The 12,548-nt window shown below is 40.3% G+C and overlaps 1 protein-coding gene across 1 annotated transcript in view; it reads right to left on the minus strand.

The window, feature by feature from the left end:
* Positions 1–12,548, minus strand: part of AFF3 (ALF transcription elongation factor 3) — a 319,278-nt gene that overhangs the window by 259,491 nt on the left and 47,239 nt on the right. Inside the window, exons 2-3 of the mRNA XM_021538600.2 lie at positions 9,826–9,946; positions 3,679–4,551 (exon numbers count right to left, since the gene is read on the minus strand). Of these exons, the coding sequence (XP_021394275.2) occupies positions 3,679–4,551; positions 9,826–9,946 (994 nt within the window). The remainder of the gene's footprint in view (positions 1–3,678; positions 4,552–9,825; positions 9,947–12,548) is intronic.

Here is a 12,548-nt window from a genome sequence, read left to right on the forward strand (position 1 = left end):
GGTCTATAATTTGTATTCAAGAGATCTTATTTCCAGTGGATAATAATTGCAGTGCAGCCAACTCTGCCCTGTTTCTCTGAAAACCTCATGTAATGTGCAGAAGAGGGTTTTCTATCCTGCTGATCACACACACACACACACACACACACACACACACACACACACTTTTTGTCACATTGCTTCTTATTCTCCAGTCCTTACAGCGAAGCTTAACTTTCTTTCATTATGTGTTTATTTTTCCACTGGTGGTTCTTTTAAATTGGGTAACACAAATGGAAGTGCACAGGTATCATAGAATGGGTTTGGGTTTGAATGGACATTAAAGATAATCTAACTTCAACTCCAGTACTGTGGACAGGGACACCTTCCACTAGATCCCATTGCTCAAAGCCTCATCCAACCTGGCCTTGAACACTTCCAGAGATGGGGCATCCACAGCTTCTCTGGTCAACACTTTCTAGTGTTTCACCACCCTCAGAATAAAGAATTTCTTCCTAATATCTAATCTGAACCTACGCCCTTTCAGCTTCAAGTCATTTCCTCTTGTCCTGTAACTACATGCCCTTGTAAAAGGTCCCTCCCCAGCTTTCTTGCAGGCTCCCTTTAGGTCCAGGTGCTATAAGGTCTCACTGGAGTCTTCCCTTCTCCAGGATGAGCAACCCCAACTCTCCCAGCCTGTCTTCACAGGAGAGGTGCTCCAGCCCTCTGATCAGCTCGGTGTCCCTCCTCTGGACTTGCTCCAGCAGGTCCACATCCTTCTTGGGTTGGGGGCCCCAGAACTGGTATTAGATAAATTGATAAGAATCTAGAAAGGGAAAATACTGACTGAGGGGAGGGATAACCTCATCAACAATACAGGCTGGGAGCTAACTGGCTGGACATGACCTCTCCAGTGAAGGACATGGGGATTCTGGTGGACAGCAAGCTGCCCAGGAGCCAGGAAGGCCTCCCAGCGCTGCCTGCACGAACCCCAGAGCACAGTGACTGCCCTACCTAGCCCATCTCAGACACACACCTTTTGTTTTAGCAGATATAGAGCTTCATTTCACTACCAGATACCCTACCCCAAGCCCTCTGCTCCTCTCCTTCTTTCTTGGCTGCTCTTAAGCAGCATTCTGCCACTCTCATTTCTGTTTCTGTGTAGCTTCCAGGCTGCTGGAGCTTACTTATCCGCATGCTTTCCCTCACAGTGATCCTATATGACATCTCTACTCTTCCCACAGCCTCTAGGGATACTAGGTCTGTCCTGGCCAGCACCTTTAGCCTTACTCTGAACAACAGATGACTCATTTTGCCTGCAAACATTCACAGGCCCATGGCAGCTTTTGTGCTGCAAGCAGCTTAAAACTTCTGGCCCTAAAAGGGGATGGCAAACATTTGATGTAAAGGAGAAAATTTATGAGTTTAATAGCAGAAATTTTTAAAAAGGATGGGAATTCTTACACAACTCTACTAGAAGATTTATGATACAAATAATAGGAATGGAAAAACATTTTGAAATTTTAGAAGTCCAACTGAAAATCAAAGAGCGGGTGGATTAGGCAACACTGAATAAAAAAGTTTCAGTCTTGGTCAGTATTTCTCCCTGTAGCAATACAAGTGGGTTACAAGTTTCAGCTTGAGCCACTTGGGATGGAAAAAGTTAGAACAAGCAAAATATCAGGATAAATGAAAAATAGCTGGTCTGTTATCTTTCATTGATTTTTCACATCTGAACATTGTCTTTCATTAGCTCCAGTTTCAAACCCCAACACCTATAGTGCCTACTATTCTTCGCCTTAGAAATTTGTCCATCATTTTTCGTAAAAATATTTTTTAAACCAGCAGACACTGCTTTTGGTCCACGTCCTTCAACTTCAGTTGAATGTTAATATTCTTTTATCAAATACTGTTTCATTAACACTGCATCACATAAAATCTGTGAGAAATTGGTGAATATTTTAGTAGGTAACCTGCAGTCCACTCTCTCCTACTATAATCTACATTGTCATCAGTATCTAAACAAGTTAGTTTCAAGTCAGCTATGTCTCCTCATCTAGAAACTGCAGTATAAACTTATGCTTATGCAGCAGCATGGATTGCATACAACAAATTAAATTTTTCTTTCCAGAGGTAGGCATATTTGGAATGCAAATGGTAAATCCTGAGTTTCAGACAAATGATTGCCTATCAGAACTCCTTTCCATACTAGTCCTTAGAGTATTGCATACATGTAAAGGGGGGAAATTTGAAAGAGTCAGATAATTGCCACAGGCATCTTTAATTCTAACAACACTTCCCAGTTGCAGATTACTATCTAGCACAAGTCTGAAAGAGGCAATAACAGCTAAATGGATATTACTATCTGCCGTTACCTGATCTATCTGCACAATTACAGCACTTTGTGAATGCTAAATTTGCTTATAAGATCTAGCTTAAAAGCCTAAAACAACCCCTTTTCAGGAACAACATATCACCTACGTGTTGTTTGGAACTGATGGAACTTTCACTTAGAGAAAAATCACAGAAATAATTGCTTCCAGAGAGATTTCTTTCCCAAACCAAACCCAAGGGGAATACAAGAGTCAACTCCATTTCTGAAAAGCAGGCATTAAGAGGCCAGAGAACTCCACCAAAAATTAAATTTTTCCTCTCCTTTAACAATGCCAGGAACAAGATTTTAAGACTTAAAACATCTCAAGACACACCACAGCTGTAAAAAATAGTAAACAATCATTGCCTCTTCTCTGGCAAAGTCACCATGATTCAGTCAAATAGAGTCCTATAGTCCTATAAATACTATAAATTGTTGAGTTCATGGGAGATCTATCAATTTTCACAAGAGCATGATGTGACCACTTTTGTATTGACATGCAGGCCATTGAATACACCCTTGAATAAAAAAATACCCTTTATTCTGCCAAAACGAATCGCTTCCTTCCCATCGAAAAAGACCAAATAGTCAAAAAACAATCACAGACAAAGTGCTAAAGGAAAGTGTCCTCCTGGCATGAAAGGAATGTAAAATAAATGAATATACAGTAAATCCAAGCAGAAATATTTTATATCTATTGCTGATAAATAAATGTTGTCTAAAAGCTTTTTCAGACAAGTTCTTATACTTGCAGTATGGCCAGGTGTATTGGGTCAACCCACTACACCAGGTTTCTACAGATGGAAATTCTTTAAGGAAACTTCAGTCTTCTCATGAATTGGCTTGAAACACAATCTATTCCACAGATTTCATACTGTGTAAGTAATTTATTTGGATTGTGAAACTACTTTGACATTGAGGATGGCAGAACTATTTCTGGTCACATTCACTTCATTTCATCTTTGCCAAAGAGAAAGAAATCAATGAAATATGAACAGCAAGAAGCAATACACCTGCCAGGAAGAAAAAATCCAGGTTTTAAAAATGAGCATTCTGGAAAAAATCAGTGAAATAATATATACTACTAGAAAATGTGCCATTGTAAGAAGTGTTTCGGTCCTGAAGACAATGAGCATTTTTCTGTTGAGATACCTTTGAATTACTGTGAGGCTTCTATTTGCAATATACTGTATCAATGTCACCAAAAATATCAGCATGCAAATCAATATGTTAAAAATTTATAAAGAGGTAGGTGCAATAAGCAACATCATCCATCCATCCATCCATCACTGGAGGTATGTCATAAGAAATATAAAAACACTTACTTCTTCTTGCTTAGGAATGCTGAACTTGGTGATCTTTGACTTGGTCCTGGCCGAATCAGGCTTGCTGGAAGGCACTCCCCGATATGACTTGGTCGTCTCTGCTGGTAACTTCAGCTTTGGAGACTCATCAGGAGCCTGGTCTTGACCATCCATTGGCCTTACATAAGCTGTTGGCTTCTGCTGACCCAGACTGGGCTTTGAAGCAAGAGAGGGTGGGAAGTTTTGGACGCAGTGCCCCCCACCATGCTTTGCTGGCCTCTCTTGGACTTTGGTTCCTCCTTCTGAGCTACAGCTGAGCTTTGCTGGCTGCTGAACTCTATTGGTGTTGTCTCCTAATGTGGCCCTCAGTGAACTTTGCTGGGCAGTATTGGAGGAGGAGGAGGAGGAGGAGGAGGAGGAGGAGGAGGAGGAAGTGGCGGAGGAGGAAGAGGAAGTGGAGGAGGAGGAAGAGGAGGAGGTGGGACTCGATGCATAGTGTTTTAGTTTCTCCAAATTAGATTTTTGGCTCGCCAGTTTGAAGTCACCCTTGTGTGACTCCAGCGACCGGTGTCCATGTTTGCTTGCTCTCTGCTGGCCATCTGAAGTGGCATTATGCCCTGACTTCTGCCAGCCCATTGTGGTACTTTTGCTCTGCTGGGCAGCTAGGGATGCTGGTGTGGAAGAAGTAGTGCTGGAAATAGGAGGAGGAGGTGGTGGTCTCGAGTCTGCAATATGATGCTCATCAGTCTTGGGGAGAGGTGTCTGAGGAACCCCCGGTTTTGGAACCCCAACGAGATGGCTCTGGTTTGACCGGTCAGTTAACAAGTCTTTCATTTCATCATAGTTGCCCAAAGTATTCTGGATGCGATTGGAAAGCTCATCCCCCTTGTTAGTCTGCAAAACAAAAATCGAGTGTTCTGCTACAGTCAACATAAGAAAAACAAAATTCCCTGCATGCTTCTGCTGAAATCCTTACTGAAGTAAGACAGCCTTATTCAGCAGCAGCGTTGAGGGTTGAAATCAAAAATCCTTATTGTCTCTGAAGACACTTGTCAACATCTTAAATCTACCCTGAACTGGAAAAGCTATAAAGGGCCTTTGAGTATATAAAAAAAGAAATCTATCACAGATATCACGCTGTAGTTAAAGTATATTACCTGGAAACTGGAAAATTTATTATTGCAACTGCACAGAATGGTTTGGATTAAACCTGACCATGATAAAACTTTTCCTGTAACCTAATGCAAGCTCTCCTTCAGTCATGAATGAAAACACTGCATTCCCAATTTCTTCCTCAGCCTGCCTAAGTTTTCATAACCATCTGGGAAGCCACACAACATCCCATGTAAGTGCTGAATGAATTTGTCATCTAAGCCAGCCAAATGCTCTGAGGTGACTTGAAAACAGCTTGTGGGAAATGAGAAAAGTACAGATTATGTCCTTTCTTTAAAAATGCTCTGACAGGGTGCTCATTCCAGGGCACTCTCCTCTTGTAAAAAAAAAAAAAAAAGGTGAACAGAACCCTTGCCAAATTCTTCACATTTCTCAGTGCTTGCTGTGCATAGCAGGGGAATACAGCCACCCTTCCTCCACTTCAAGATTAATTATTGTCTTAAAAATGATCCATTTACTTCCTGACTGAAAAGGCAGAAGCTTCACAAAGAAATAAAACAAGCAAACAAAACATACTGGAAAAGATTGAAAATTCTTGCTTTAAAAAGCCACTGCAATCAAAAGGGTATATCATTAGTATTTTTACCGCAGAGATTTTTTTGAACCCTGCCAAGATTCAGGCGTGTTATGTCCTTTGCTTTATGTTTTCAGAGGAAGACAGTAATGAGGCAGTGGAGTTCACCTTTCTCTCTTCTAGATATGGAATCTGAATGGGAAAACCCCTATTGTTTTCAGTAGGCCAAGTTTTCATCTCAAGACTCTCTGTTTTAGAGGAAAACAGAAAGAAGGAGAGAGAAGAGAGTAAAGGAAGCGGAGGAGATCCCCTTAAAGTTACACTTAAAAACACAAAAGATGTGTCAACCACATCAGTTACTCTGGAAAACTGGGGATATGGAAGGGAAGGTATTCAAGGGAAACTCCCCAGTTTGGAATCTTTTCTTTTTAGGGTTTCTGAGTAGAAAATCTGAACCCATGAAAAAAAATGCACAGTAAATGAATGCTGTACATGCCACATGCAGACTTTTAAAGGTCTACAGTGGAAGCATCCTTACGTCTAACAGTAGAAGCAGTCCTGTTTTTCTTCAAACTTTTCCCCTCAAATTTCAAGGACACTACCTTGTATCTGTAAAATGCATTACACCTAGCTTTCTGATAAGTTTTTGTAACTATGCTAACAGAGCTAAATATATATATCATCAATATATATTGAAGGGGGTAGGAAGGGAAGAATGTGAAAGTCTTGCATCTGAAACTTTGCATTGGAAACTTGGAATAAGATGGCTCAAGGTTCAACCACTACAGCCTGATCTTCCCTCTGCACATGAGGCTGTTACTGTTACAAAGATAAAAACCTGCTATGGAAAAAAAAATTGAAGGATTGACTCACAGATAGCAAGTCTCTTTAAAAAAGGGTGTTCTTCCACTTAACAGGAATTACATCAATGTCCTAAAGAAGAGGAAACTATTCATGAGGCTAAAGATGTGGGAAGCATCACATACATCTGAAAAGAAAGAATGTCTCCTGAAGTCAATGATATAACTTCTAAACTTGGGCATCTCCTTGACCAGCAGAATTGTGTTCCAGAACACATCAAAGTGTTCCTTTTACCCAGTGCATCTCTTTATGCTTCATTGGATCCTCTGCCTTGTGTAGATACCTTGTAGAGAAGTATTGTTTCAGCTTCCCTCTAAGGTGAGAAATCTGCTGTTGGGCCTGTACTCATTATTATTCAGACAGAGTACATTTGAGGTTTGTTTCCCTGCCAGGAGCATGGCAACAATGACCACCAAATGGAATGGGGACCACCCTCCCACAGCGTGGACATCTTGTGAGGACAGCTCTCCACCCATCTGCCTCTAGCTCCATGAACGTAAACAAATTCATAGGCAGGTTTTGTCCCTAAGAAGTCCAGCTTCCCTAAAATAAGATCTGTTTTTGCTGATGGCTGCTCTGTGGATGGAAAGGAAACAAAAGCCTAATTGCAGATTATCTGTAGACTATCAATAGCTCAGAGAAGTCATCAGGTTGTCTTCTACATGGATGTGATGTGAAAGTCACACATAAATATCTTGTATTGAGAGATCCCAGATAACTACAAGAATAACTGCAGCAAACTAGTATCATGTCATATGCTGACAACTGGTCTGTGCTGTTTATTCCTTCAAGATGCACTGGGGACAGCTTCAGGTGAAATTTTGTATTGAGCTGATCTCATACAGGAGAGTTCACCTACATCCTCTTGGGAACATGATGGAATCTGAGGTAACTTGTTATGAGCTTTAGTTTGTCCTATTATCTTCTCTGAAATATTGCTGGCCTTATTTAAGTATTCCCACAGGGAAAACATGGTCACAAAATGGGTAAGTAGGAAAAGCATCTGTGCAAACATGTCTTACTTACAGTGCTCTGATATTCTTCTGCAAAGCAAGACAAATCCAAGCATTTGAAGATGGCAACATATAATGCTTCTAAAAATAAACTTGATGGCTGCATGGAAGGCCAGCAGAATTTTTTCTTCAGTAAAAATACTTACATAGGTAATGGGGCAAGGTATTCTGTCCAGAAAATATCCAGAACTAATTTCCTACTTTTTCACTCCCCTATAAAAGAGATTTTATGTAAAAGATACTGGATTTCCTGTAATCCTTCATAGAGGGTTGCTATGGATACTTTGAACAGGATAAGGGGCAACCTGAAGAGTCAGGATTTTTGAGAAAATTCAATGTTACAGTAGTAGTGATACATGTCAAGGTGAGAGAGGATGTAAGATTTAAGAGATTTCCAGTCTGCCTTTGATTTTCAGATATGGTCTTCTGAATAGCATATCCTTTGGCTTTAGCTTGTGTTTCTCAAGCTGAGCAGTGGAATACTGAATTTAATCAGAGCTTGCAGTGAATGTCTGCTATAACTTCATTCCCCTCTGGAAATCCCTAAAAGGTGAACATGATCTTTAAAGGGAATACAAGTGGGTTTCAGTTTTGCTTTTGCAGAAAGGTTTCCTCTTTTGCAGATAGGCTCTCTCCACAGCCAGACCAGAAAGCCACAGCTCTTTCTCCCTGTACTGAAGGCTCACAAACGCTTGGCTTAGTTCAGAGAGCCCAATGGTCCATTGCCAGCGTATACATGACAATCAGAGTATGACACTGATAAAAGTTTTGATGTCCAATACTATCAGAATGACTGATCACCCCAAGCAACTCTGCTACACGAACACAGCTGTGAGTTACACTACTGTCCTGGGCTTTGCATTTCCCCATGTCTCCTTGACAAAGTTAGCTATAGGATGTATTTATGCAGCACTCTCTTTACACATTTGTTCAAAATAGGGACACAGTGTTTAAAGGTAAGAACCAGGAATTGAGCCATTATTCTGCTTGCCTCATAGGATTATCCACTTGGTATCCTCTCTGCTTCTGGAGATGGCAATGATTTTTCATCCACTTCTATTCTATTCTATTCTATTCTATTCTATTCTATTCTATTCTATTCTATTCATATTATACTGTATATACTATATCTAAAGTATATTTATATATACTTTATATTATACTGTGGTTGCACAGAGGTGTCCTCTGACATCCTAACTCAGAAACTTCTGGTGTGCCATGACAGTCGGTACACCAGCACAGAAGTAATAATAGAAGTGATACCACTTTTATAAGTGGTTTGAGCTTCAGTATCACCAACTTGAGGCACCAAAGACAAAATAGTACTGGGGACACATAAAAAGGCCAGGTCCTTTTTGTGTGTGGTCTATTTGACTGGACCAAATGGAAAATCGTTAAGTCGTCACTGCAGCACAGCCCTCAAGAAATGCCAAGACACAGCTGACTTATGCTTTCCAGGCTTTTTTCCATGGATTAGCCCTTGACTGGTCTCACAGTAGACATTTTCAAGTAGGTCATTGAGGAGTTCAAGACATTTGACATGGTTTCTAAATGCCTTTGTAATGAATCTGAAATCCAGGCTGCTGGAGGTCAGCTTCAAGGCAGACAGAGCTGTGTTCCTTCAAGGGACATGGTTTGAAAGTGGCAGATCTTTCTTTTTTATTAGGAACTAAATACAAACAACAATCTGGAAGAAGAGCAAGCTAAAAGCTGACCCTGGAGCAGAAGAATTAAAGTGCAAGCATGGAAGTTGAAACAGCAGCCAGGTCCCAGGTTCCAAATAGGTCTCCTGGAAAGAGGCACTAAAGCACCCTAAGCATCAAGGGCAAGTGATGCTGCATGGAGGGAAAGGCTTCACAGTGTGGCAGCTGTTACAGTCACTTGGACATTTCTGGAAAGGCACAGCAGAAAATACATGATGATGGTTTGATACATACACGCAGTCATTGGGAGGAGCAGCCCCCATGGGACACTGCTCTCTGGTCCTGTTCACCATTTTCAAGCTTCTGCAGAGGGTAAAAGGCCCTGCTTGACCTTCAAACAGGGAGTGATGAAAGAGAGTTGTGCCTCATCAAGCTGCTGTTACCATGAGGAACAACACAGGGAGTTGAGACTCTTAAGCTACTTCTGCCTTTGGTGGAGGAAAAACATGTATAGCAGACAAATTTTCTTATTATCCTGGTAATTGTTATAGGGGGGGGAAAAGGATATTTCAGTACAATAACCTTGGCCAGGGCACAATGTTTACAATACTGCTTGACCTTCACACACTAGTTTAACACAATTGTTTTTTTCTAAGTATTGCAAAAACAAGATACCTTCACCTTCACCTCCTAATTTTAATTCCATGTCAAATACTGCTGGGATATTTCTAGTTTATTTCACTTTTGTGTGCTAATAAACACTAGAAGAAACTTTATACATATACATAAATATAAATATATATAAAATCTGACTCTCAGGGAATCATGCATATTCTCTGTGAATTTTGGGAAGCTACCAGTTGTGGGAGGGTGATGAAACCTGGACAGTGCCTTCTGCAGGCTACATTTTTGTACTGTGGAAAAAATAAATAAGCAAAGATTTGCCCAGCTGGGAAGCATCTACCTTGTACGGTTCACTGAAGAGGGAATAGCTCATGTTAAACGCGCCATTGTCCTGCTGGGCCTCCTGATTTCTCCTTTCCCATTCCTTCCTTCGCAGAACGTTTCTATCTGGCTCATAGACACTGGAGTTAGAGAAAAAAAAAAGAAAAATAGCCTTTTAAGAGTTAAAAATTAGAGGGCAACATATAAACCAGTGGGCATTTAAAAGTTAAGAACCCTTTTTTGAAGACAGATGGCAAAAATAAGCACAAACATGAATCAGATGAATGCCAGTTCAAGTAGGCTGGGGAGGTTCAGGTCTCTGGAAATGCTGGTGCTTTCTTCACACAGAGAATAGATAATTAAATTCTTACAGAAAAACAGAAACGAAATCACACGGCAGGATCTAGTCTGTACAGAACTTCTCAGCTTGAAACGTGACAAAGGAAATATCTAAGCAACTTTGACAAAGACTAGAAGTTCTCTTAAGGCAGATGGTAATTACAGCTGTGAGTAAATAGAAATTATGAACATGTTCCCACTTATGACATATCCTCTGAGTGTTGTATGAAAATGCTCCTTTTTTTCACATGGCTGTGTTTCTGTAGTGATTCTTTCATTAACTAGCTCCCTAAAGAGCTGTTAAAACTATATGCTGGAGTGGTTTCCACAGTTAGGTTGCTTCTTCTGATCTCTGCTAATCAGCCAAGTCATGAAACTACTACTGAAACAATTCCTCTTTCTGATGGATTTGACACTATCACCACCACAGACCATTAATAAATGAATAGTGGCACAACAGTGTATGTATGGCTAGTAGAGTGTAGCTGGAGAGAGAATAAAATCACTACATTACACAACAGCAATAATTTTTAGAAATTAACAACTCTAGCTCCAATATAAACATTCAGAATAAAAATTAACTATTTTATTTTCCTAATTCTAGTTTAATACATGACAACATAAACCAGAGAATTCTTATTCTGAATTTCTATGGAACAACACGTTTCAGGTTTATACATTTCAGTTTATTATGTTTTATTCTCCTCACAAAGGAAGCCAACATGTCTAACAAAGTTAACATGTTATTCCAGGACAATGTGACAAGTATGCTGATTCCTATTTTGCTTAGCTCAGCTAATGTTTTTCCTCTGGCACAGTAAATCTGTAAAGTAGGAATATATATTAATGTCATGTAAGTGCACCATGTGTTAATAAGATAAACGTCTTGCTAACCAGCTTCCCAGTTAGCAAAACATATGTTGCATTGGCTACCCACATGATGCTACCTAGCATGCCTCAGGAAAGGCAGTCAAAAGGCCAACAGCTATCTGATTCTAATTTGGGACTTGAGGGAGCTGAAAATACACAGGATATGTTAGATGCTATTAGTATTTAAAAACAATGCCTCAACAGTCACTAAATGAACAGAAAATCTTGTTTGCTTGTTGATGTTGCTAACTAGAACAGGACCACAGAGTCGCCTTCTGATGGGTCGGAGGGCAGACACCAGGGGCCGAGCACAGCTCTCAAACAGAGGGTTCTTTGTGGAACACAGGGTTTCAGCACAGCAGGTTGGAGACAGCATCCAAACACCATCTTGTTTACAACCACTTACAGGTGGCTGAGAGTTTTTGGGTTTTTATCCCATACTTTTCATGAGCAATGCATGTTATTCGCTCCAAAATCCTCTCCTTGAAAATCAGCATAACGAGGAGACAATTGCAGGGATGGAGTTTTTGGGCATGGAAAATGTCTTCCTCCAGAAAGAAGGGGATGGTGAAGGCCTCCCCATGTGTTCCTGGGAGTGAGATCACCTACTGCACATGCTGTACACGCTGCTGAGACCAGAGGCAGACCAGCTGTCACTGATGCTGTGAGAGCAGGGGTCTTCAGTTACTGCATTGTGCCATCGAGCCTCCTCCCATCAGCTCTGTCAGTTAACAACCACCTGTGTCTAAACCAGACTTCTGTCACACTTAATAACTGTTGTCAGGTTGGGTTTTTCTGGAGTTTTAAGAGATCAGGTTATAACTTCATCCTTAACTATGTGTCCCCATCCAGAATTTCTTGACTCTTTGAGATGATTTGCATTTGCACTCTAGCCTGCAGCCAAATAGAGATGGGAAGCTTCCCTGAGATTAATTGTAATACTGGTCTCTACCCAATTTCTAGGAAGTAAATGGATGCAGCATTCTTCACTAGTCCTCAAACAAATTTAAAAATTCCCTGGTGTGGTAGTCCTAAAGTGGAAGAAGATTTTTATCTCTTTATTGGACAGAGATATATTTGATGAAGCCATACAAGTCATCAGGTTTCTCAACACTCTTCTCAAATGAATTCACTGCTGGCAATGCAATGCACAACCTGCAGTAATTCAGAATGATTATGCAAATGTCAGAACTGTGTGACAATGCCTAATACACCATCTACAAGCAGTAAGTTAGGAAGAGCTACAAGTTGAGAGTTGTATTCCTTTGGTAATACCAGATGGCAAAATGTCTAGCATTTGTGAAGCTGCTCCTTATTTGCATGAACATTGCAGCAATCACATTTCCTTGAACGTATGTCACCAAATGTATTTATTTGTTTTGGTTCAAAGAGAATACTGCCAACTGCTATAATTGTCTTTATTGCAAACACTTCAGTTAATGGAAAATGATTCTTTTTAATAGATTTCTTCTTTATTTTTTTTAAATTTGCAATTTAAAACAATCCCAGAGGTACCTTTTAATGGTTTAACGT

Source organism: Lonchura striata, chromosome 2 (assembly GCF_046129695.1).
Source record: "Lonchura striata isolate bLonStr1 chromosome 2, bLonStr1.mat, whole genome shotgun sequence".
Taxonomy (NCBI): Eukaryota; Metazoa; Chordata; class Aves; order Passeriformes; family Estrildidae; genus Lonchura; species Lonchura striata.